A 24,636-nucleotide genomic window follows, 5' to 3' on the forward strand; every position below is an offset into this window, starting at 1 on the left:
GCCACTGGTAGCATCGTGCCATTGCTGCTCGAACGAATGATTGTTCATGGCATCTCTAAGATCCATCTGAAGCTTACCACCGCTTCAACCGGCCCGACGAAACTCGAAGATGATAGCCGGAAGGCTGAGCTCAAGAGGACGACGTTGTAGCAACCTACTGCGAACGCATCCGACTAAATATCCGAATGAAGTTATGACAGGACGTTCGTAAGAGGTTGAAATCCGAGCTCTTGGATGTAACCGGATGATGGCTCTGTCCGAAAAGCGGAGCTCACCCTGTGGTTAGGTTGTGAGGAGCACCGCCAGCTGCAGCGCAAGTGCAGCCTCATTCGGCTGGAGTTATTACATCGGGAAAACGCTGGGCAGGATTAAAAGGGATTCCTACGGCATGTAAATGGGCATGGACAAAGATTTGAACGATTCAGGGCAGCGAAGGGGTTCATTGTAACGGGGAAACCTTGCTATCCGACCAACTCCGTCTCCAACGTAAAATGCGCTTGGACCCCTCAGAAACCCCATGTCCCTTATCGCAACGACCTCGAACCTTGTCGAAGAGCTCAATCCTCACACAAGAAGAGATGGAAGAAAACCATACGCTTCGACTGCACTAGTCTTTGCGTTCATCCCAAATATGCCGACACAAACATCCCGACCACAAAACTCCGCTCGCTCGCCATCACTCCACCCCCAACAACTACCGCTCATTTCTTGATGATGGAAACGACGTCCTCATCAGCCAAGAGGTGACTCAAACCGACTGTCATTGATGTTAGCATATGAATCATAAATATGTCACCGCGGAAAAGACTCACCTCTCTGCGGGTTGTGTCTTACGGAGCTTCCCCAAACGTACGCATGCCTGAACTGAGCCTTAATTTGCTTGTGAATAGCGTCACACTGCAGAAAAGTTAGCATATGTTGAATGAGAAATCACTGAATATGCTACTTACGAAGTCTTCAACAGTACAGGCATCCCTCTTCAGAACAACGGGTGCCGAATAGTCTGGTAGCTTGCCATGAGGCTTCGTGTAGATTCGAACCAAGTTCAACGCATCCCACATCTTCTCCAACAGCTCATCAAAGTTCCACTCGTGATTGGACGAGATAGGAACAGCGTTAGGAATGCGGTAAATCAAGTCCAACTCCTCGACTGAGATAGCGTCAATCTTGTTCAGAACGTAGACAACCGGCATGTAAACACGGTTTCCTTCCAACACATCGATCAAATCGTCGACAGTAGCATCGCATCTGAACGAGATATCCGCACTGGAGATCCTGTACTCGCTCGTGACAGCTCTAATCTCGTCGTAATCCAAATGCGTCAAAGGAACGGTGTTGGTGATGTTAAGACCTCCCTTATCCTTCTTCTTGAAGAGGATATTGGGCGGCTCCTTATTGCAACGAATACCGAAACCTTCCAATTCGTTCTCGATGAGCTTCTTGTCGGTCAGAGGTTTAGACACGTCGAGGACGATGAAGATAAGGGAACAAGACCGTGCGACAGCAATAACTTGTCGACCACGACCCTTACCGTCTTTAGCACCTTGAATAATACCGGGCAAATCAAGGACCTGAATCTTGGCACCTCTGTATTGCATGACACCGGGAACCGTAGTAAGAGTTGTGACTATGAGAAATCGTCAGTTATCGGCCTTCCAAATCATTGAGAATTCCCTACATTCGTAAGCAGCTGCTTCAGAGTGAGTGCCGGTCAACTTTGACATGAGCGTAGACTTTCCAACCGAGGGGAATCCAATGAAACCGACGGAGGCAACACCGGTACGGGCGACATCGAAACCAACACCAGCACCACCACCTCCCGAAGAGCTAGGCGTCAAAAGTTCACGCTTGAGTTTTGCGAGCTTCGCTTTCAGTTGACCCAAATGGTAGGACGTAGCTTTGTTCTTCTGGGTCCTCGCCATTTCGGTCTCGATCTCCTTGATCTTCTCAACCGTCGTCATGATGGGCTATTATTGATTTGCGAAGCCTTGAACGGGTGTATATAGATGATCCAACAGTGTAAGGTTCTCGAGCGAGGTTGGAGGTGGACTTGAGATTCCGCACAATTGCGACGTCGACTTTGTTAAGCGGCCGTGAATTGCCAGGCACAACCAGCTACAGGAATTCTACGTCAAGAGGAGTCGCCATTGAGACGTAAATAATTGCTAACAGACATTCAAGAATTTTGAGGATCGTTTTTGATCTTCCAGCTTCATCAACATGCAAGAAAATGTCCTTTGCTGTCGCGTCCCGCCGCCATGTCGTGATCGCACCGCTCCCCCGCAATTCCACCCCGGACATATACAGCACCCGGATACCCAACTATCATACAAGCAATACAATTGAAATGGCGGAAGAAGTGAAACTGAGTAAGGACACGTTGGCGCTCTTCAAGCACTACTCGGGCTGGGAGGACAACGAGCGTGTGAAGCAGAACATCATCAAAGTCCGCGATGAAGCGTTGGGTATCTACGCATATCCCTGTTTGCAACGCAACAGGTTCTTGGAGAGCCGCATGAAACAGCACTTTTACTATAACACCTTGCTGCAATCGTGTGAGAACGCAATCGCATCGGGCGGGTCTCTGAAGCTTTTGGACGTCGGTTGCTGCTTTGGCACTGATGTTCGTCAACTCGTACTCGATGGATTTCCGGCTCATGAAATTACGGCACTTGATATGAGCCAGGATTTCATTGATCTCGGCTACAAGGTACCTATTTTCCCTCTGAGACAGGGATCTTGACTAAGACTTGACGCAGTTGTTCCACCATGGCCCGGAATCCCTGCCGGTGAGGTTTATCGCAGCCGATATGTTGGCGGATGATTTCTGGGAAAGCCATGGCGATCTCAAAGGTGCATTCGACGTGGTATACACTGGCAGTTTCTACCACCTGTTTGACGAGGCAGAGTGCGTCCAAGTTACAAAGGTCTTGGCGGCTCTGACTAAGCCAGGCGGAGCGGTGTTCGGCCGGCAACGTGGACATAAAGACACAGATGAAGCGGCAGCTGGACACATGCAGTACAACAACAAACCCCGCAAGCTCTATTCGCCCAAGTCCTTTGCGACATTATGGAAGGAGACGGTCGGATGGGAGAAGTGCGAGGCCAGGACCACGAATGGCGAAGGCGACGACGGATCACGGGAAGCCTCGGAGCGCGGTTTTCTGGAATGGGTGGTGATGTCTTCCATTTGGTAGCAATGCACCTTCATGCACCTCCCTGCACGTGCAGAGAACAGCCAAGTGGGGCTCGGGTACAGAGTTCAGCTACGGAGCTCAGCTACGGAGCTTGGGTAGACAGCGACCTACCGAGGCAGTACAAGGACAAGGCAAGACGGCTCAACGACGAAGGGTGCTCCCGCTCACCTCACCCGCCATGTTCTCCTCCGCTCCGTCCTCCTCACAGAACCCCGCTGATCGGCCCAGCTCGGCTGCGTCGTCGTCCACCACAAGCCGGTCTCCGGGCTCATCAAAGAAGCAAAACCCCTTCAAGCGGCTTATACAGTTGAGCAGATCATCATCCTTAATCAAATCTGCATCATCATCTCGCCCTTCGTCTCGCCAGCAGGAATACTATGGTCATCCGCTTCCATCTTTCAACTCTTATCCGACCGATAGTTTGCACACGCCGGCCGGCACACCCACCGTCGAACACCAAGAAATCGTCTTCGATTGCGTCGAATATGTCACCGTCGGAGGCCGGTTCATGCCGGTCAAGCCGAGCAATCACTGGAGGAGACTGCCCACAGAGTTGAAGCTGCAGATCTTGAGTCATCTCAGCCCGAGTGATCGAATGGCTGCGTCTCGTACTTGCAAAGACTTTCAGAAACACTGTTCCGACGGATCGCTTTGGTCTACATTCGACACAAAGACCTTCTACAGCAAGATCTCTGCCGATCAGTTGGTCAAGCTGATTGCATCCGCCGGATCATTCATCCAGGATCTGAATCTCCGTGGCTGTGCGCAGCTTCGCGAGAAAGAAGTCGATCTTATCGCACATGCCTGCAGAAATCTTTCCGCTGTGTCTCTCGAGGGAGTTCGTGCCTTTGATGGCCCCGCGCTCAGTCACCTTCTCACGCGCAACTCGCGACTCCTCCATCTCGATGTGTCGACACTGAACTGCGTCACGAACAGCACGTGTCAGCAGATAGCTCTCGCATGTCCAAGACTCGAGACAATAGACCTCAGTTGGTGCTCAAACGTCGATGCTCGCGGTGTTCAACGCCTTCTACAAGGATGTTCGCAGATCAAGAGCTTGGCGATCTGTGAGTGCACGGGATTCAACCAGCCAAGAGCAATGCTCGCTCTGCACGATTGTGAAACGCTGGAACGTCTGCACATGAGCGGTTGCACTGACTTGAGCGACGACTCGATTAAGGTCTTGATGGAAGGATTGGACGAGGACAACTACGATCTTCCACCTCCAAAAAGGTTGACGCACTTGAATTTGAGCCGTTGCAAAGACCTTACGGATGCGGCTTTGCGTTATATGGCTGGTCCGTTTGCCAACCTTAAGAAACTCGAGATGGCAAATCTGCCGTCCATCACAGACAACGGATTGTGTGTCCTGTTAGGAACGCTTCCGAGTTTGACGCACCTTGACCTCGAGAACTGCGCACAACTGACCGACCGCACTTTATCTGTACTTGCCATGGCTCCATGTGCGCCGCAGCTTAAGCATTTGCAGCTGTCGTATTGCGAACAGGTCACCGATGTTGGCGTGGGAGCGATCCTACAGGAATGTGCCGCCCTCAAGCAGCTCGACCTCGACAACACGAAAATCACGAACGCCGTGCTCGCAGACGCCGTACGTTTAGTTCGGCACAGACCACAGGGCTCGCCCCACCTTTGTCTCGTATGTTATGACTGCGCGAATGTCACATGGGCTGGCGTTCGCGAGGTCCTATCCCTCAACGCCGAAATCAAGCCCACTTCCTCAACCAACTCCATCGTTCGCCTCAAATGCTACTACGGCTGGCAAAAAGTCGTCAACGCGCACACACGCCGTGTCCTCCGAGGTGACATCGCCCAGGCAAATCATATCGAGAAAGACTGGGCGGCTTGGCAGATGTGCGACGAGGAGATCACAGCCAGCGGGAACATGAGCAGGTACAGGGAACACAGAAGGCTAGGAAGACGTCGTCTTGTCGAAATCGGCGAGCTGGACCCGGCGCAAGTGGAGAGCAGACGAAGTCGCTGCAGCATCATGTGAGACAATCTCTACGCTATATCACCAACAACAACCTTGCACGCAGCTGGTATGCCGTGTAAGCCGAACTTCAGCACACTTTCATTTTTACGGAGGCAGGCCCGGGAATCAATTTAGGAGTATTATGCTTTGGATAGCTTGTTTATGTATCATGGGGAGATCTTGGCGTTACAGTATTGATATTCCGCAAACCGCTTCGTTGCCCCCGGTGAGCTCACTTCCATTCGCATTCACTTTCGTCCTTCCACCCTGTAAAGCAATGTCAGCATGTCATACCCCAATGAGTGCACTGAAAACCGTACATGATAATGTGATAGCCAAACTTGGTCTTTACCGGAGGATCCGTGTATGTGGGTTTTTGAGGAGTGCTTGGCTGCAGAGCAAACTGTATGCGGCGATCAGCAATGAAGATAAAAAAACATTCCGATCCACATACGGCAGCGTCTTGAAAGGCCCCAACCATGCCTGCTCTCACTTGCCAACCCAACGAACCACCAGCCTTGGCCTTATCCTCACTGTACTCCCTTGCGACGGCGTCAAAGCTGACGCCTGCCTTGAGCTTCTCTAGAGCCTCCATACATCTGCTGTGCTTTTCACATAAGATATGACTGCATCAAGTTGTGTCAGACCTAGAGCGTCACATCGGCCGTTAAGAATTATGACCATACCGGACGTTCACTTGCAGTCGGTCAGCTAAGGGTTCAACGGTGCTATGGAGTACTCACCTGCTGTGGCTACCTTCAACTTAGTGTCCTTATTGTCTGCCGGAGCTTCTTTCGGTGCTATTTTTCCCTTTCCCATTTTGGCTGCGAAGTACAAGTCAACGTTACAATCCACACGTGCCAGGCTTATAGGAGGGCGACAGCAAGCCGCATCGGGAGCGGTGGAAAACCAAGGGCACTTACACCGTACAGAGAGGAAAGAAGACTGCGCAAGTGATGTGTAAGCCTTAATGGTATTGGATAGAGTGTAGACAGGATGGGTGTGTCCTTCATTGCATCAGCTACGGAAAAGCTCCAATGGATATCAAAAATGACCAGCGTCATACCCTCCCCAAGGAGCACACTCATAACGAAGAACATTCACAGTTGCAATCAGGTACAGGACACACATTATGCGTCGCGAACCACTGCTTACTATGAATTGCATGAGTGCCATGATTGCAAGTGAGGCAAAACGTGAACCATTCGTCAAACGCAACCTCATTCCGCGACGCCGAATGTGATCCCTTGCTGACGTCTGCTGGTGTTCCTAAAGCCAAGAGGCATACAGCACATCGAGGCAGAGGTTTCCGACACGAAGGGCAGAATGTCTTCTGTTGTGATGCCGCACTCGCACCAGCCATTGCCGTTTGATTTACCGTGATTCGTCGTCCATCGGCACCTCTCGCTCCTGGGATGACAAGATTATGCGCGACACTTTGTTGGCAGTATTGACAGCGAACGTAAACCTGTCGCTGCCCATTCTTGAGCGTCATCGACCCGGAGCTATTGCGGGACAGCTCGCCGTGGGCGATGTCGAACTTTGCTCGTGCATGCCATTCTCTCCATTCGTTTAGTAGGTACCGGTATGTTTGTATCCAGATGGACGCACGTTTGTCTTCAAAGAACCGCGGAGAACCATAAGACACAATCATTGCGGCAGTCTGCACATCACCGGTCTTGTCCACGTACGCCTGTAAAAGATCGAGGCAAGACGCAGTCAGACCTGTCAAGCAAAGCCCGCTTAGGTCCCCTACTTTGATGAGGTCCTGCGTTACATCATCCAGATAATGATCCAACCTACGATCATCCAAGAAGCGGAGCGCAATTCCCACGCGGTCTCGTAAGGGGAGACCTTCTTCCCTCAAAACTAAACTCCAATCTCCAGTACAGATATAAGCAAAGATGGCTCGAAGATAGGCATCGTCAAGCTCTTGACTCAAACTCTGGCACAGGTCTCTCCACGCAGAGGAACCAGTATTTCCAGGAGATTGCATATATCCAGCGACAGCAGTGGACATAAGCTTCAGCTTTTGGTCGCCTTTGGAAAGGACTTTGATAGTCCTATCGATCTTGCCAAAATACATTGCCCATGCTGCAGCCTTGGGGTGCTCGCCCGTATTCTCGAACCTAGCACTTTTGTAAGCAAATATACGTCGGTTGCTCAAGGTAATTTACCCCTGTAGCTGTTGCTCCAGTTGCTGATCACTCAGATCCCAACCAATCGTCGCCAGCGCTAGTTGCCTTTGTTGAGGCTGCTGTGTAGTTGCAGTTATGGTCGATGCTGTTCGGCCAGCTTTGGTGTTCAACTCCGTCACTGCAGCTGTGAATGCCGCCTCAACGTTCTTCCCTGCAGCAGCAGGGCCCGGAGCATTGCGCCTGGCACTGTTCTTTGGCATTGCTAGGTACGTTGTTAGCCAACCATACAGTATGACTTGAGCATGCACTTACGTGAGAAGCCTCTCCACAAGCCGAGAACACCTTGCATGGTGAAGTCATAGCCCTGAACAATAACCGATTGTTCGATTGTGAAATCCTCAACGCACCGCCATGCCTCTTTCAGGATCTCATCCTTGAGAACAGATCGGTTCGCAGAAGCCTGTACAGTTCGCGTGAGAGGGGGTATCACGTGCAAAAGATGACGACTTACGTTCAGCGAATAGCCCTCATTCAGTCGCTCCTTCATAGTTGCAGCAATGTCGCCAACGAGCACAGCCTTCGTTGCGTCTAACGATAGTGGAGCCGCGGATCTCCTGCCCCATATACGTTAGCAGCTTTCCTATTCGCATTACCGGAGCACAGATACCTTTCTTGAGTACCATCATTCACCGCAGGCACATGAACCAAATCCTTACCCGAAGAGAATGTGAAACCGTTCGTCGGTCGAAAAGACGTCTGCGGCACTCTCGCAGACACAGCCCGCATAGTAAAAGAGCCATCCCTTCGTGCCAGGAGGTAGTTATTCGCACCCGACGCCGTCCGTGGCGCAACATCAAATAACATAGCCTGATTCGAATCACGACCCAACGGCACCTCCCTTGACCTCGACACATACAATGCTTGGGGCTTTGTGGCGACGGAATGTTTCACAGCCTCCAGATGTTTCTCCAGTGTACCTTCGAGCGTTCGTGGTGCATCCAATGGGTACGATTCGTTCAAGTCCCAAATGTGCATTGCTCCAGCATCTGACAGTACTGATACTTTTCCGCCTGAGTACCGCATATCCACCACATTTGGAGTTCTCGCATGATCTTCAGTCGATCGGTTCAGGAGGAGGATGTGCTCCTTGCTGGGTGTTTTCAGTGACCGTCGATCCCACAGAGCCACTACGCCTTCTTCACTGACGGAAGCTATGGAGTTTGGGTTGAGAGGGTCAACGCTGACCTCGTAGATGCACTTTGTTGGGAAAACCTGTGCTGATCCGGCTGTATTGCCCTCTGTGTAGCCTTGTTAGCAATCGACTCCTGAACTCCAATGGGCATGCGTATACCTCTGATATCGAATAGCCTGATCCATTTCAGACCAACACCTGCCACTAAATGATTCGGATTATCCGGAAAGAACGACACGGAAGACACAGCCTCACTAGGAGCAAGCTGAGATATCGGGACGGCGTTTCTGCTGGTTCCTCTGTCTGCTGCATTGGTCGACCACAACATCAGACAGAAGTCGTTCCGTACTTTGCTTAGACCAGTCGCGAGGAGGCCGGTGGTGTTGAATGCTGCCGCATTACATGCGCGTTGCTGCTTGACAGGTAACACGATGGGATCAACTTGATCGTTTGTCATCCTGATCAACTGCGCATGTCCATTTGCCGAACCCACGGCGACGAGATCCGGCTCGACAGGAGACCAGTCAAGACACTACACTCGCCTTAGAAGGAGTCCATGTATGCAGCAAGTCTTCGCGCGATATCGCTCACCCTGATAGATTGTATGCGCGTCTTCAAACACGACAGACTGTACTGAAACTCATCCTTCACACTCCTCCGGGCATCGTACAAGCGCAGCTCATTGTCTCGACCCGACGCGTAGAGAAACTGACAGCCATCGTCGTGCGGTGTCCATCGTAGGAAGCTCTTTGCTGTTGCCGAAGTCATCATCGCTGGCCAACTGACCGAGGAGCGTTGCGGTGGGCGGAGTACAGGCACGGCGCACCAAAAAGTCCAGCACCGAACCGTTCACAACAATGCCTCCTCAACGCAACCAGAAGAAACATTCGGCCGCTGGGCCCAGGGAAGTCACGGCGCCCAATTCGGCCAGTACGAGTCGTTTGAAGAAGAAGATCAGAGATATCGAGCGCTTGTTGAAGAAGGATTCTCTGCCGGCGACTGCACGGGTGCAGAATGAGCGTGCTCTGGACGCCCTTAGCCATGAGCTTCAGGTTGCGCAGAAGGCATCAAAGGAGTCCACGTTGATCTCGAAGTACCACATGGTCCGCTTCTTCGGTATGTTGTTCCTCCACAGCTCACTCAGGACGTAACTGACAAATATCTCGACAGAGCGACAAAAGGCGTCAAGAAAAATGAAGCAGGCAGAGAAAAGACTCGCTTCTGCCTCCGAGGCTGAAGCCTCCACGCTCAAGGAGCAGCTGCACAACCACAAAATCGACTACTACTACGCCATCCATTTCCCTCTCGACGAGAAGTACGTTTCATTATACCCCAAGGAGGGAGCAGACAACTCTACTGCTGTCGCCAAAAGAAAGGAGATGAGGGCATGGATTGAAAAGGAGATGCTGGCGGGCAAATTGGGGCAGTACAATGCAAGAACGAAGTTGGGACAGCAACAAGCACAGGCACAGGCGCGGCCATCGGGATCGAATAGAGCTGAGGTGGGGCAAAGGAAGCAGACTTCTGAGAAGCAAAGTAAAGGAAAGGGTGCTATCAAAGCAGAGTCGGTGCAGGATGACTTTTTCGAGGCCGCTCCGGCGAAGAAGGCGAAGAAGGATGATTCAAGCTCGGAAAGCAGTGAGGAGGAATCATCATCCAAAGAGAGTGGGGAAAGTGAGAGTGACAGTGACTCGGAGTAACAGGTGTAATCCTGGTATCCCTATATCCCTGTCTTGGCCTTGTCCGTATTATTCACTATGAATATATGGCCATACTAGGAAAATATAAAAAAAAAGGAATCATACCTATTTTCACGTGAAGATCCAAAGGCCTTCACGCGTTCTGGGTATTGGTATCAAATAAAGATCGTTCTCATACTCGCAAAATCATTTTTAAGCCTCGGTAGGATCCTCTCTGATAGGTGAAACCGCTGGTTTGTGTTCTCGAGTAGGCGAGAAAGGACGCTGTGCGGCAGTAGGATGAGCCGCACTGCCCGACGACTGCTGATCTTTCTCAGAAGCCTTCCGAGCGAGTACACCAGGTAAAGCAGCCAACTCGTCAAGCTTCGCATTCGGATTCCAATGCTCAGGCGAGGGTACATTTGCGGCGGGCGTGAGTTCCGCATGCGTTCTTCGGTTCCCAATGTCATCTTCCACGGATGTCTCGTTTCCCTTCAAATAAGGAGTCGAAGGTAACTTGTGCTTACCACCCTCCTTCGTGCGTAGGGGTATCTGGAAGTAGCTTTCGCTGTCGTCGGCGGATGGAGACTGCGTACGCGTAACCTCTGCGAACCGGCGGAGGTAGCCAGAAACCGCGGGCAAATCATCCCAGACGTTATGGAACTCGTACATGCCAGATTGACTTGGGGAAACTTCCGATGCAGCTGGGACAGCGGCCGTAGGTGAAGCAATGGGTTCAGACATTGGGACAACTTCCGGCTCAGATGATACCTCCGGTTCCTCACCAGGAAATACTCGAGAGGGCCTGAAGGGTTCTTTCTCTTCCCATGGGAAAACAGAAGCAGGAGGAAGCTCCACCCGTGTAGGGAGCAGATCGAACTTCACACTCTTTGGCGGAGGCTTCACCGGTGGCGCCTTAAAGACAGGCTCTGAAGGATCATATGGCTTGTCCCACGTATTCATGTACGTAGTCTCCGTCAAGTTGATGGCTTCCGGAGCACCACGCGGAGGTGGAGCAAGTGCTGGATTCCATTCGGCCATTTTGGCTTCGAAGTGAGGGCTGGGACGTCGTTCTAATTCTTGCGGGGCAGCGGTGGGTGAGGCGGAAGAGGAGGACGACGAAGACGATGATGATGGTTCAGTGGGAGGAGGCAATCTCTCGGTCACCGGGTCAGGATAACCGTAGTGACGTTCCCACACAGCCCACCAGCGTGCGACAAGTTCATTGTAGGCACCTTCACTCCGGTACGCATGCCTTCCCTGCATCCATGGCTTATCAGGCCCAATGAAATGTACCAAAGAGATCTGAGACTCGAAATGTCGATATGCGGGGAGGTACTGGTAATTGGCGGACGGAGTAACGTTGTAGGTGAACGACAAGCGATGGCTGTTGCGGAAGAAGGTATTCAGAAGTCCCTGATCTCCTCCGTCAAACGAAACTCCTCGGTCGGCAAGTGCTTGCAAGGCGTAGAAGGTGGACATTGAGGGGGTACAGACAAATACACCACTGTTGAAAATGTCGGGCCATCCGATATCGGGCGCAGCCTAAAACAAATAGTAAGCCAACGTACACCAAGGAGACGACAGGGATCATACAGCAAATTGAACATCGAGCTTAAAGAGCTCGTCCACAGCACGTACCGCGACGACATCGGCATCGATATAGACAACCTTTCTGAACTGCGTTTGCCGGAAGACATTGATCTTTGTCATAGATGACCGAAGGTCCGGTCTGCCTAACAAAGCAAGCTTCTCATCGGCCGGATTGGAGAACGAAAGTACTGGAATAACGTAATCGAAGACTTTCTGCGAGAGTGTGAGAATGATGGTGGTACTCATGGACAACAAAGAAGGCACGTACATTGAGCTCCTCCACGGTCCGCCGAGCGAGATTCGACGTGATGAAGACACCAATTTTATGTGCAGTACCAGCATCCCTCAGAGATTGTGCCAACACTTGAGCTCCTGCGAAACAGGTGGTCAGTCAACAAAGCCCGGATCAATGAGTGATATAGGCAAACGTACCGATGAGATAATTGTCCGTAAGGACCATAGTAAGGTAAACATCCGTCATGGCGAGGAAGGAGCACAAAGCCTGGAAGCTTGTGTGACCGACCTGTTTTCGTCTTTCGACTGCTGTGTTGGGCCGGAGATCAGTGCTTGACAGCTTCTCGCAGGGAATTGCGGCCGCTGACGACTGGCTCCAAGTGGGGCGCGCACCAGCTGGGGACGAGGCCCTGGTCCAACATCGTAGCTGCCCATGGGGATAACCACCAAGAGGAAGGGCGTGATTCTTGCTTTGTCGATGTTTCGGTTCGCTTATTGCTTGTCTTTCGCTCGGAGAATGTTTAGGCCATGCTACGGGCTCTGATTGGGTTGGAGACGCTCTCGGGGTGTCGATATCAATAGCAAAAGACAATAGAATTTACTACGTACCTGATGCCTTTAGCATCCTAGACAGGATCATATGGGTAGACAAACCATTCCTAGTAACAACGCCAGTTGCTCGTCCAATTTCTATGCCCGTTTTGATTCGCAATGGACGGCACGTCAACCTTCTTTATCGTACTCACCACCATGATTCACGACGGCAAGGATATGGACTATGGAATTTTACTTTGGCAAAGTCAAGCGAGGAAAAAAAATTCAGGTGAGCGGGGACGCAGACAGGTGTTTCAAAAAAGGACATAGAGAAACTTTATTCACTACGAAGCGACAATCGTACAGATCTTTCCACCAGCGATCACTCACTCATGGACCGCTTATTTCTTGACAGCCTTCTGGGCAGCCTTGGTAACCTTACCGGCACCGGCAGCGGCCTTCTCAACGGACTTGATGACACCGACAGCGACGGTCTGACGCATGTCACGGACAGCGAAACGACCGAGGGGAGGGTACTGAGTGAAAGCCTCAACACACATGGGCTTGGAGGGAATCATCTTGACGATAGCAGCATCACCAGACTTGATGAACTTGGGGTGGTCCTCCATAGCCTTACCGGTACGGCGGTCGATCTTCTCCAAGAGCTCAGAGAACTTGCAAGCAATGTGAGCGGTGTGGCAGTCGAGGACGGGAGCGTAACCAGCACCGATCTGTCCAGGGTGGTTCAAGACGATAACCTGAGCATTGAAAGAAGCGGCACCCATGGGGGGGTCGTTCTTGGAGTCACCGCAGACGTTACCACGACGGATCTCCTTAACGGAAACGTTCTTGACGTTAAAACCGACGTTGTCACCGGGGACACCCTCGACAAGCTGCTCGTGGTGCATCTCAACGGACTTGACCTCAGTGGTGACACCAGCGGGGGCGAAGGTGACGACCATACCGGCCTTGATGACACCGGTCTCGACACGACCGACGGGCACTGTGCCGATACCACCGATCTTGTAGACATCCTGGAGGGGAAGACGGAGGGGCTTGTCGGAAGGACGGACGGGGGGCTCGATGGAGTCGATAGCCTCGAGGAGGGTCTTACCCTTGGAGACACCGGCCTTGGTCTCCTTAGTCCATCCCTTGTACCAGGGCATGTTGGCGGAGGCCTCGATCATGTTGTCTCCGTGCCATCCGGAGATGGGGACGAAAGCAACGGTCTTGGGGTTGTAACCGACCTTCTTGATGAAGTTGGAGGTCTCCTTGATGATCTCCTCGAAACGGGACTCGGACCACTTGGTGGTGTCCATCTTGTTGACGGCAACGATGAGCTGCTTGACACCGAGGGTGTAGGCCAAGAGAGCGTGCTCACGGGTCTGACCGTCCTTGGAGATACCAGCCTCGAACTCACCAGTACCACCGGCGATGATGAGAATGGCACAGTCAGCCTGGGAGGTACCAGTGATCATGTTCTTGATGAAATCACGGTGACCAGGGGCGTCAATGACGGTGACGTAGAACTTGGGGGTCTCGAACTTCCAGAGAGCAATGTCGATGGTGATACCACGCTCACGCTCAGCCTTAAGTTTGTCCAAAACCCAGGCGTACTTGAAGGAACCCTTACCGAGCTCAGCAGCCTCCTTCTCGAACTTCTCAATGGTACGCTTGTCGATACCACCGCACTTGTAGATCAAGTGACCGGTGGTGGTGGACTTTCCAGAGTCGACGTGTCCAATGACAACGACGTTAACGTGAGTCCTGAAGGCATAGAGTCAGTAACCGAATCGACGAACAACAGCAAAGCATCACTCACTTTTCCTTTCCCATTTTGAAGTATTGCTAGATAGTAACGCTTGGTTCACTGGTATAGCTACAAGGAGAAACTGGCCAACGAGGGACTTCAGATCTTATACATCTGCGCGCCGCCAGGACGCACGCTAGCAAAATTTTGCTCAGCAAGCGCGGGCGACGGTGGGTGGCAACGAAAAACCAGAAGCGGCCGGGCTGTCAGGGTTGCCGTACCCTATGCGACTCAGATGTTCTTTTTACATCAGGGGTTAAACAATTCTTATCAGGCTACCTCCGGGGTAAACAGCTCATCGTCTCCATCGCGTCGTACTCTCCTTGCACATTTTCAATCACCACTGCAGAAAGTCCATCCCCAACACATCCCTCGTCGTTGGTCGGTTGGTCGATGATGTTCTCAGCAGGCTTCGCAGGCACTCAACCAACTCCTGGCTTTTCTCGGTGATACTGTCGCGGCGAGGGTCATAGATCTCAGGCCAGTCATCCCAATGGCCGAGGCCTATACACGTAGGGTAAACCTTGTGTCGGTATCCAGCATCTGCCCAATACGCCTTCCTAAGACCAGAGTACATTCCTTGAAGGATGCAGCTGTCATGTGTTAGCTTCGTCGCATCAGTCAAAGACAACAAACTCACCCCAAAGCCCACATGTCTGCAGGAAATAGCGAGTGGAAAACGTTGGTGCGGACGAGCAAAGCGGGAGCCTTGGATCCAGGGTCCTTGCGGAAGGCCGACTACAGAATGATTGTCAGTGTGCAAAGACCATCGCTGCCACCAATACGCACCCAAAACTCAGGTGGCGTCGAGTCGTACGTGCCGTAAAACCAGTACTGCATCGGTTGTTAGTCATTCGCAGCTTCATCGGTTGACATGAGAGGTACCTCAGGCCCATTCGGATGCTCAAAGGGATCGGCGTATTTGGCGTGTCCTGTGAAGTAACGATGTCAGCATACATCCTGTTAGACTCCGCTCCTACACCATACCAAAATCACTGATGTGCGGGTGACAAATCCATGGCTCAGAACTCGAACTTGACGGCTGGTCGTTTCTGCTGATATCGATCAGGATGTTCTCCACCTTCAAATCACCATGGGCAATCCCGTTCTCGTGCAAGACATGAAGTCCGCGAACAATGCCAGTAAAAATAGAGCGCAATGACTGCTCCGTGACGTAGGCTTGCTGTCCGTCAATCACCAGAGGTGATCTCTTAGGGAGTAACAAGTGGAAGAGGTCGATCTTCATGAGCGGCATGAGAATGATGAGATAATGGTGCAACGAGTACGCTTCGAACATGAAGTTGAGGTGGGTGGAGTCGAGGTTCATATCCTTGATGCGCTGGAGAATCTTGATCTCAGCTTTCGTCGCTTCTGCTACGCTCTATCACCAAGTCGTTAGTGAGTCATCATCACTACGTGGGGTGCATGCTCACTTTATTTTTGCGTGTCGTAAGCTTGATAGCAAACTTATGAGTGGGGATGTGAGCTCGGGTTGCCCAAAGTGGGTTGTTCAACTTCTTTCCGGCCAAAACAAACGCCGTACCACCAGCCGCAATGAACTTGGTGACGCGAATGCTTTCGTGAAACACAGGCGTGAGCAAAGTCTCAGTCAATTCGATTTGAACATGACCGAAGGTCTCCGGTCGGTCGTGAACCTTCTTCGCTTTGGGGTGAGAGAGGACATCGGCGACATGAGCGTAGGTCAAGTCGTAAAGGGAAGGAATTTTGACTTCGTCCACCGGAGAAAGCGCTGTGGATTGAGTAAACTTGGAAGATGTCCGTTCATTGGATTCGTTGCTGGTGGAAGCGCCGGACCTTCTGCGAACCATGAAATCTCTCATGGCGAGGAACGAACGCTATCATAATGAGTGAGCTTCCGAAGAACATTAGGCGGGATGAATGCGTACCTTCCTGTGTGGAACACCAATCTTATCCTCCTGGGGAGCAGACATGACTACTCTTGCGGATGTATGCGAGCTGTGGTTAGCAATAACGGGAGAGAATCACAGAAAAGAGGAGGATGGAAGCAGATGGGAGAGGGTAGCGATACAAGAAGAGCTATGAATGCTGGTCTTTTGCGTGGATGAGGGTGGTGGTGGTTGCAATTGAGCAGAAGGGGCTCTGTTTGCTGGAAATAGCATTTAAGCTACGGGCAGCGACGCTACTGCACCAGACCGAGATACGAGGTGTACGTAGCCGTGCAGTGCAGGACGGACGGCAACGGGACAAAGCAACCTCCAACGATTTACCAGCCGAACCATCGTATCAGTATAGCTATCATGGCGAGAACGACTTTCGTAGCCGTGCTGGTGGCCGGCATGCTGGTGTCCGGTGTTCTCAACACCATCCTGACCAAGTACCAAGACATGCAGTATGTGGATGACGAGAGGAAAGAGAAGTTTGAGCAGCCTGTATGGCAGACGTTGAATATGTAAGAGCAGTAGTTTTCGGCTCTACGGTGCTGTGGCTAAAATACTTACAGGTTCGCCGGAGAGATGGGATGCTGGTTGGTGGTGCTCGGGTACCGCATTCATCACGCCTATTTCCAACAAAACGACGATACAGCAAAGGATAATGTTGCATACAGTCCGGTGTCTTCCGATGAAACTGCGCCTTTAGTTGCGCCGGCGAGCGATGAGGAGCATGCCGACTCTGGAGTAAGGCTCAAGGTTGACGGGCGGCAAGAACTGCGTGGATGGAAGCTATTATACATGGCACTTCCAGCCGCTTGCGATATCTGCGGAACAACTCTTATGAACGTGGGACTGTTGTTCGTGAGCGCCTCCATCTACCAGATGATCCGAGGTGCCCTTGTCCTTTATGTGGGGCTCTTTTCAGTAATCTTCCTCCGCCGCCGCCTCCAAACGTACCAGTGGATCGGCTTAATCTCCGTGATGCTAGGTGTCCTGATTGTCGGACTCTCCGGCGCCTTACAGAAGGACACCTCTGTAGGTAGTCCTCCTGAAAGCGGTCCTGCTGTGGACGTAACCCGTTCCATCTTCGGCATCACCCTCATCGCCGCAGGACAACTCTTCACAGCTTCGCAGTTCGTCTTCGAGGAATGGATTCTCGAGAGTCACCAGATCGAGCCACTCAAGATGGTCTGCTGGGAGGGTATCAGCGGTTTCGTCATGACCAGTGTCGGAATGGCGATCCTGTACCCCATCCTAGGCAAGGCTCATCAGGGTGGCTACTTTGACTTGGCCGAGGGATGGCGTCAATTGACCTACTCACCAGTTATCTGGGGCACCTCCATCGCCATAATGTTCAGCATTGGTTCCTTCAACTTCTTCGGGCTTTCTGTCACGCAGACCGTATCCGCTACGTCGAGGTCCACTATCGACACTATGCGTACTTTCTTCATCTGGATGGTCTCTCTGAGCATTGGATGGGAATCATTCAGCTGGCTTCAGGTCATCGGGTTTGTGGTCCTCGTCTACGGAACATTCCTTTTCAATGGTCTAGTTGGCTTGCCTTTCCAGCACAGCCCTCCCAAAGCTGAGGATCCTCTGCCTGAGCATCCGAGCGAGCATCTTTGAGTGCAAGAACAATGCCGTAACTCCTTTTTTTCTTCCTCGTGTGTCACTTCTTTTGTTAGTTATTACCTTCGTAAGACGGTTTTTTGAGCATGGTGCAGGAATGGCTGTGTGTGATCTGAATACCGGTACACGGGGTAACATTGGTAACCATACTGTCTAACCTCTAACGCCCCATCCCATACCTTCTTGACCAATAATATAAAGATACTGAAAGCTCTACCATATAATCGACAACTTCTGTAGCTGTATGCCTTCCCATATGTCTACTCTTCAACAGACTAACGGTCGCTCATTGTCGACGTCTCCTCAATCAACGGCGACCTGCAAATGGTCAGCCAAGACATACAGGTACGAGACGGTGAAAGCTACATAGGTTGACTCAGATGAAGGCCCATACCCAGGGAAGTCCGACGCCCTTTGTCGAGCGACCGACTTCTTCGCAAGTCTCCACTCACTACCACTATGTTAGTTCTTCGATGCCAACCAGATTGATCGCAAGAGACACGCACCGTCGTTATCGTCACTTCCACCCTCGAAGATCCTGTCCAACGTCTGGGTTGCGCCTTGCATCTTGCTGACATCAAGTGAAGCGGTACGGCGGATCCTTCGAGTTCTACATGGTCTGTCAGCCACCCTACTTCCGCAAACGGAGTCCAAGCTTAGCCAACCTCGGCGACTCATCCTCACCATCCAAGCTCGGCCGCAACTTCGCAAAAGGCGCAATATTAGACGCTCTTCTCGTATGCCCACCTGCACTTACCTCGCGCCGCTCATAGGTCTGAGCAGGGGGTTCGCGGGGATCGCTAACAGCTACCACCCCGTTACGTCCGGGGATGAGAAAGCGATTTGTGCCATCGCCGTCGTCAAGACGCTTAATGTCCAAAGGCTTAGTCTTGGCAGCAAATACCAAGCGCAAAATCGAGTCATCTTCCGGTCCACCATCTTCGACTTCCTTTGCCTCCTCCGCGGCCGGCTCAATTGGAGTGTGAGACCGAATGGCCGGAGAGCCCGTAAGCTCAGCCGGTGCAGGTGCTTGAGCAGCAAGAAACGTCTGAGCTGACATACGTGGAAGAACCCGACTATTCTGCGCCGACTCATTCATATTGGGCTGCGACAAGCGACGACGCTCACGACGGATAGCGGCCGCCACATCAAACAGATCATCCGGGTTGGTGTCCAAACTCAGAATATTGACGATCGTAACGGGGATCTGCACGTGGACATTGTGACTTAAGGTAGCGCTGACGGCGATGTTGATGAAGTATTTCACTTCGAAGTACCGGCCTTCTCTCACAGTGAGCTGATCACCAGGAACCTGGATGCGCAGCGTTGAGGAGTCGATACTTTTCGGAGCAACGCCCCTCCAGCGGTAACCTGGGAGGTCGGTCTCGTGACCCGCATGTATTGCAGTGGAAGACACAACACGCGTCTTGATTCTGTCCGGCACACGGAGCTGCCCAGCCGGTCGGTTGAAAGAAAATGCTCCAGGGCGCTTGAAGGAAATGACATGTCGAACAAGCTTCATCTGAACGTGACGAATGGTGCGGGCACTCTGGTTCGAGATATGGAGCTCAACAAACGCCAGTTGACCGGCAATCCATGTCGTCCTGTGACTCTGAGCAACCAATGTCACGACTCCTTGACCACCGAGAAGTTGGCGACCTTCTTCAGTGCTCCTCAAGGGGTACTCGAGTGGAAGCAAAGCCTTCTCTGGATCCAGACACGGATAGAGGAGCAGAGTTGTGACCGTGCGAACAACGGAGATCTTGTCATTGCTTTTGTAGCGGAGAGTGGCTGCAAGGAGGTACCGGATCTCTGCATCTTCCGAGTAAAATGTTCCCGGGCCGACATTGAGTGGGAGTGGGAGCTCGAAAGCCTGTGCTTGAGTGCCGGTCTTGGCCAGCCAGTATCCTTGATCATCACAGCCAGTGTACGCGTGCACTAAGTTTCCAGGAGCCGGATTTGATTTTGGCGTGATGAGATGGGAAGTGATGCTGTTTCTTGTTAGTCTTGAATACCATGGAAGCAGGAACTCAATACACCTGAAGAATATACCTTGCTTCGATGCATGAGGAAGGACCTCAACACCGACAAGGTCCAATGCAAGATCACCAATCTTGACTGGATGACGTTTGGAGTCCTTGATGGTCAGAACAAGCCGGCCCTACATACATGACTTAGCATACACGCCAGGAACCGTGAGTAAATGCTCAACCCTTATCTTCCCTCCTATTCACAGGTCAGCATATATCCTTTGAGAACCGAAACAAACATACCTCCAACATGTAGAACAGCGTTAAGTACCGTAGAAAGCTTAACGCGTCTGTCATGCTTCGTGTCCCCGTTAAGCACCTCCACGGGCGGTTTCGCACGCACATAGGTCCCATCTTGAAACTCACTGTCTTGACCATTTAAGTAAGCTGCAAGGTCAGCTCCAACGGTAGACTGAGAGAAGTGTTTTCCGTGTTGGGCTTGTGTTGTATCGTCCTGAGCAGCGGTACCGTTGTTGACAATTGCTGACCAGGGTATATGCGGCGGGGGTTGCGATTGGAAACCCGGATCGGAAGAGCACTGCGCATGACCACCGGGATGACTGCCGTTTTGTCTGCGAGAGGTACTCCGAACGGGAACAAATGGCTGAGACAGTGTAAGTATTGCGAGTGTATGCTGCTATGTGGGGTGATGTAACATACCACGGAGGAAGCGTCTTGAGACATCTCGCAATGGCGATAACAGCAGAACAAGAAGCCAAATGCAAAAGTATGAAGCAGAAGAGAAGGCACGATAAGCAAGGAATTGCAATTGCAACAGTGATTGGAGCTGGTGGGGGTATATGCTCTCTTGGCGTGTACCGGTATGCGGGTAGAGTATGGCGGTGCAGCGGTCAATGGCCCAGCTCAGGCGCGGCCGGTGTTTACCTCACCAGCCACACCACACCGCATACGACATTTGCATATAGAACGCGCGAAACCCAGAGAAGGCCGCCTAGGCAGAGGAAGAGGAAGCGAAGAGGAGGGACGTAGAGAGGAAGAGGTTGAGAAGAGCGGAGCGTAAAGCTACCAAACCAATGAAGGAATGTAACGACGTTGCTATTACTTTCCAACCTCCTGGTGATCCGGACTGTAGATGCTTTTTGTTTGGGGTAACGGCTGCACGTAGGGAAGATCGTCCGGCCAGTGGTCTGTGCTCCGCCTACTCCCGGCCGTCATCATGCACATGGCCTCAACAGTCGACGGAATGGGTCAATTCGATTCGCAAATGGAACGCCTCACGAACTCATTGAGATGCTGGCGTATTCAGCATAAATACCCGACTGCCTTCCAGATCAGCGCTGGATCATCATTACACCATGCTCCTCTCGGCGCTCAACTTCGCTCTCCTCTCGACCCTCTTCACGGGCTCAACTGAAGCCTTCTGGCGCTTGCCATGCAACAAGCCAATTGTCACCGAACGAATCGATCCGCTTGTTTCTCCGGGCGCAGTCTCGGGCCATGTCCATTCTGTCATGGGTTCCTCGGGCCTGAACTTTACTACGACCTTTGAGGGCCTTCGCGCGGGTGACTGCACCACATGTATGGTCAAGCAAGACATGTCCGTCTATTGGGTCAGTAATTGACCTTGCTCCCTCGTTGAAGCACTCAATTGACGGATGATCAGGTCCCGACGCTATACTACGCAGCGGAAAACGGCAGCTTCTTCCCCGTGTCGCAAGTTGGCGGTGTAACAGCTTACTACCTCCAACGCTACGACTCCCAGAACTCTGCCACCTACTCCAACCTCACCGCCTTCCCCGACGGGTTCCGCATGCTCGCCGGTAACCCATTCCTCCGATCCTTCAACTCATCGAGTCCAGCGCAACAGGCTGTGACATACAACTGCCTCAATGGCTCCACTCCTGCCCCTCAGACGCACGGGTTTCCCACGAACAATTGCCCCTCCGGTCTTCGTGCCCAGATCTTCTTCCCGTCGTGCTGGGATGGCGTGAATCTCGATTCGGCTGATCACAAGTCACATATGGCATACCCCGACGGCGTCGACGTCGGCAGTTGTCCCGACTCGCACCCAGTCAAGCTCATCTCCCTCTTCTACGAGGTCATCTGGAACGTGAACGCATTCGCTGATCAGTGGTACGGTGATTCCCAGCCTTTCGTCTGGTCAATGGGAGATCCCACTGGTTACGGGTACCACGGAGACTTCATCAACGGATGGGACAACAGCGTTTTGCAACAGGCTGTAGATGAGTGTACCGCCGACTCCGGCCTCATCGAGGACTGTAGCGTCTTTGATCTCTACACCAACCAGGAGACACGTACCTGCTCCAATGCCGTCCAAGTGGACGAGCAAATAGATGGTGAACTCTCCGCTCTCCCCGGCTGCAACCCCGTCCAATACGGTCCCAACAACGCAGTGCCGCAGACTGGCTGCGGCGCAACCACACAAACTAGCGGCTCCAGCAAGGTCCTCGATTCATTCCAGTTGGTCTTCGCCAACCAGACAGGTGCAACAAACGCCGGGGATTACATCACCTACACCGCCCTGGACAGCTTTTCCCCCGATGACTGTTCGCAGTTTTGCTACAGCGTGAGCGGTTGTAACTTCTTTAACCTCTGGTTGGGTCAGAATGTTAAAGACGGGTCATACTCGTACACCTGCTCCCTCTACCAACAGGGACACAATGCGACCGAGTGTGTGAACAAACAGGTCGGAAACGCCAAGTGCGTCCGTTCAGATGGTTATGTTCGAAGGTCATAATTACGATACAGATACCCAGATATAGAGAAGCGAATTTGGATTAGAACGCAGGATAGTTATTTTAGGATAGGTATATTATATAATGTTATGCAGATTCAAACCTCGATTCAACGCCAAACGCACAAGAAACAAAACCAATCCATCCCTTCTCTGCTTACTCCTTTCTCTTCTTGACCTGCTTCCTATCACCACCCTCCCTCTTCCTTCTTCTGCTATCCCTTTGTTCTCCAAACTTGTCATCATCCATCTGGACAACAGCCTCCCTCTTTGCCTCCGCGACCGTGGTCAAGTTCTTCACAACCATGTTATCGCTAACACCATCGTACTTCGTCATCTTTGCATTGACCCTCTCCTCGATTGCCTCTACCAACAAGACGTCGCGCTCGGAGACAAAAGTGACGGATTCACCAGATCGTCCGGCACGGGCTGTACGACCGACTCTGTGCACATAATCGTCGGGGTCGCGGGGGAGGTCGTAGTTTACTACCATTTCGACGGTAGGGATATCAAGACCACGAGAGGCAACATCAGTAGCGACCAAAACCCGTGCAGCCTGCGCACGGAAACGACCGAGGGAGTCGACACGTTCGCGTTGAGGCATGTCGGAATGCAAGGCTGTGACACGAATACCGAGGGCACGAAGTGTCCTTCTGATAAGCTCGGCGGTGCGGGTTCGGTTGACGAAGATAATTGCAGATTTTTTCTCGTTGACTTCGAGGGAGAGGAGGGTGTGGAGGTAGGCCTCACGAACGTATGATGGCAAGAGAATGTAGGTTTGTTGCAGTGTCGATGGTACGGCAAGAGAGGATTCCACTTCGTGCAAAAATGGCTTCGAGCGTCCCGGTTTTGGCGGCTGTTCCGTCAATTGTCTGATAGCATCCGTCATGGTTGCGGTAAACAGGAGTGTCTGGCGATTCGATCCGTCGGGCAGCACACTCATACAATCCTCCAGCTCATCCGCAAAACTCGGGTTTAACAATCGATCCGCCTCATCAAGTACCAAAAACTTGCACCTCTTCAAACCACCGATAGTCTCATCTCCATTACTTCTGATAATATCTGCCAAACGACCGGGCGTGGCAATGACCACATGCGGCCGTCTCGACAACGCCAAACACTGCTGCATCATATCCATACCACCGACAACGACCGCATGCTTGAGATCCACAGGTGCACCAAGTGCGGCAAACTGCTCAGCAATCTGCAAGGCCAGCTCACGCGTCGGCGTCAACACAAGAGCATAGACACCCCACGGATCCCTCGACCACTTCTGCAAGATGGGAAGCGCGAACGCAGCAGTCTTCCCGGAACCGGTCCTAGCACCTCCGATACAGTCGTTGCCTTCGAGAATGGGCTTGATACATGCTGCCTGAATTGCGGTCGGTTTCCTGATGGACATGCTCGCCAAGGCGTCGACGAGCCATTTGTCTAAGCCGAGAGACTTGAAGGTCACGGATTCATTGAGATCGGCCATCCTTGTTCTGCCAGTGAACGGTTTCGGGTTTTTCTTACGCTATGTATAAAGTTTGCGGCGTATCGATAGAAGAGCTCGAGTTCGCCACAGGAGCACAGCCACACTGGAGGAGAAGGGAGGAGGAGCAGCCAGAGAGGAAGAGGGACTTGCCCAGAGGCAGAGGCTGGCTGGCTGTCCTGAATCAGCGCTGACGTTCAACAGCAGCTTGGACGTTTAGGTTTACCAGTGTTGTCTTCTCCCTGCTATTCGGTCCATGCACTTCGCTGCAGCGCTTGGAGACCGCCGTACTGTACAAACAAACACATGCGGATGTAACCTCCGTGCCGGAACGTCATAAACAGCAGCATTCATCCAGCAAACTTCATCAGCGACAACGACCACGATGTCCGCTCCTTTCATCCGTCCTACCATAGGCTCAGGTGGCAATGGCAACAGCAACCGACCAAAGCTCTCTCTTCCATCCCTGGGCGTACCCCCATCACCAGCACACTCCCATGCTTC

The 24,636-nt window shown here is 52.1% G+C and overlaps 12 protein-coding genes across 12 annotated transcripts; 4 read left to right on the top strand and 8 right to left on the bottom strand.

Moving 5' to 3' along the window:
- Positions 1-701: 701 nt before the first annotated feature.
- SAICODRAFT_60843 (developmentally regulated GTP-binding protein-like protein) lies at positions 702-1,961 on the bottom strand (the record flags this gene model as incomplete). The annotated part of the gene is made up of 4 exons (XM_019169803.1): positions 702-757; positions 813-897; positions 951-1,627; positions 1,679-1,961. The coding sequence occupies 4 exons, from the start codon at positions 1,959-1,961 to the stop codon at positions 702-704; spliced, it is 1,101 nt and encodes a 366-aa protein (XP_019021954.1).
- A 269-nt stretch (positions 1,962-2,230) lies between these two features.
- Positions 2,231-5,211, top strand: SAICODRAFT_27212 (RNI-like protein; the record flags this gene model as incomplete). Its single annotated transcript, XM_019167016.1, has 3 exons — positions 2,231-2,710; positions 2,760-3,176; positions 3,232-5,211. The coding sequence occupies 3 exons, from the start codon at positions 2,231-2,233 to the stop codon at positions 5,209-5,211; spliced, it is 2,877 nt and encodes a 958-aa protein (XP_019021955.1).
- Positions 5,212-5,361: 150 nt separating this feature from the next.
- Positions 5,362-6,025, bottom strand: SAICODRAFT_31618 (uncharacterized protein). Its single transcript, XM_019167964.1, has 5 exons — positions 5,934-6,025; positions 5,877-5,886; positions 5,645-5,816; positions 5,511-5,593; positions 5,362-5,457 (listed from the first exon to the last, which is right to left on the bottom strand). Exons 1-5 carry the CDS (start codon positions 6,007-6,009, stop codon positions 5,439-5,441), a joined length of 360 nt encoding a protein of 119 aa, XP_019021956.1. The 5' UTR covers positions 6,010-6,025; the 3' UTR covers positions 5,362-5,438.
- A 123-nt stretch (positions 6,026-6,148) lies between these two features.
- On the bottom strand, positions 6,149-7,684 carry SAICODRAFT_96348 (uncharacterized protein). The gene is made up of 3 exons (XM_019172042.1): positions 7,641-7,684; positions 7,368-7,590; positions 6,149-7,319 (listed from the first exon to the last, which is right to left on the bottom strand). The coding sequence occupies exons 1-3, from the start codon at positions 7,675-7,677 to the stop codon at positions 6,275-6,277; spliced, it is 1,305 nt and encodes a 434-aa protein (XP_019021957.1). The 5' UTR covers positions 7,678-7,684; the 3' UTR covers positions 6,149-6,274.
- Positions 7,685-9,377: 1,693 nt separating this feature from the next.
- SAICODRAFT_60911 (uncharacterized protein) lies at positions 9,378-10,220 on the top strand (the record flags this gene model as incomplete). The annotated part of the gene is made up of 2 exons (XM_019169812.1): positions 9,378-9,636; positions 9,691-10,220. 2 exons carry the CDS (start codon positions 9,378-9,380, stop codon positions 10,218-10,220), a joined length of 789 nt encoding a protein of 262 aa, XP_019021958.1.
- Positions 10,032-12,362, bottom strand: SAICODRAFT_84182 (nucleotide-diphospho-sugar transferase). Its single transcript, XM_019171349.1, has 4 exons — positions 12,225-12,362; positions 12,061-12,164; positions 11,796-12,005; positions 10,032-11,744 (listed from the first exon to the last, which is right to left on the bottom strand). Exons 1-4 carry the CDS (start codon positions 12,271-12,273, stop codon positions 10,413-10,415), a joined length of 1,695 nt encoding a protein of 564 aa, XP_019021959.1. The 5' UTR covers positions 12,274-12,362; the 3' UTR covers positions 10,032-10,412.
- A 599-nt stretch (positions 12,363-12,961) lies between these two features.
- Positions 12,962-14,396, bottom strand: SAICODRAFT_73057 (translation elongation factor 1 alpha; the record flags this gene model as incomplete). The annotated part of the gene is made up of 2 exons (XM_019170822.1): positions 12,962-14,327; positions 14,383-14,396. 2 exons carry the CDS (start codon positions 14,394-14,396, stop codon positions 12,962-12,964), a joined length of 1,380 nt encoding a protein of 459 aa, XP_019021960.1.
- Positions 14,397-14,707: 311 nt separating this feature from the next.
- Positions 14,708-16,322, bottom strand: SAICODRAFT_36813 (kinase-like protein; the record flags this gene model as incomplete). The annotated part of the gene is made up of 7 exons (XM_019168525.1): positions 14,708-14,963; positions 15,011-15,108; positions 15,160-15,204; positions 15,256-15,302; positions 15,358-15,751; positions 15,804-16,226; positions 16,278-16,322. The coding sequence occupies 7 exons, from the start codon at positions 16,320-16,322 to the stop codon at positions 14,708-14,710; spliced, it is 1,308 nt and encodes a 435-aa protein (XP_019021961.1).
- Positions 16,323-16,548: 226 nt separating this feature from the next.
- On the top strand, positions 16,549-17,950 carry SAICODRAFT_31622 (uncharacterized protein). The gene is made up of 2 exons (XM_019167965.1): positions 16,549-16,801; positions 16,853-17,950. The coding sequence occupies exons 1-2, from the start codon at positions 16,650-16,652 to the stop codon at positions 17,907-17,909; spliced, it is 1,209 nt and encodes a 402-aa protein (XP_019021962.1). The 5' UTR covers positions 16,549-16,649; the 3' UTR covers positions 17,910-17,950.
- A 141-nt stretch (positions 17,951-18,091) lies between these two features.
- Positions 18,092-20,777, bottom strand: SAICODRAFT_163989 (uncharacterized protein). Its single transcript, XM_019165651.1, has 7 exons — positions 20,603-20,777; positions 20,186-20,546; positions 20,125-20,138; positions 19,952-20,073; positions 18,578-19,903; positions 18,419-18,522; positions 18,092-18,363 (listed from the first exon to the last, which is right to left on the bottom strand). The coding sequence occupies exons 1-7, from the start codon at positions 20,624-20,626 to the stop codon at positions 18,275-18,277; spliced, it is 2,040 nt and encodes a 679-aa protein (XP_019021963.1). The 5' UTR covers positions 20,627-20,777; the 3' UTR covers positions 18,092-18,274.
- A 246-nt stretch (positions 20,778-21,023) lies between these two features.
- Positions 21,024-22,695, top strand: SAICODRAFT_31624 (uncharacterized protein). The gene is made up of 2 exons (XM_019167966.1): positions 21,024-21,513; positions 21,567-22,695. Exons 1-2 carry the CDS (start codon positions 21,259-21,261, stop codon positions 22,659-22,661), a joined length of 1,350 nt encoding a protein of 449 aa, XP_019021964.1. The 5' UTR covers positions 21,024-21,258; the 3' UTR covers positions 22,662-22,695.
- A 120-nt stretch (positions 22,696-22,815) lies between these two features.
- SAICODRAFT_36816 (DEAD-domain-containing protein) lies at positions 22,816-24,135 on the bottom strand (the record flags this gene model as incomplete). Its single annotated transcript, XM_019168526.1, has 1 exon — positions 22,816-24,135. One exon carries the CDS (start codon positions 24,133-24,135, stop codon positions 22,816-22,818), a length of 1,320 nt encoding a protein of 439 aa, XP_019021965.1.
- Positions 24,136-24,636: the final 501 nt, after the last annotated feature.

The sequence above is a fragment of the Saitoella complicata genome (assembly GCF_001661265.1).
Source record: "Saitoella complicata NRRL Y-17804 unplaced genomic scaffold SAICOscaffold_23, whole genome shotgun sequence".
Taxonomy (NCBI): domain Eukaryota; kingdom Fungi; phylum Ascomycota; class Saitoellomycetes; order Saitoellales; family Saitoellaceae; genus Saitoella; species Saitoella complicata.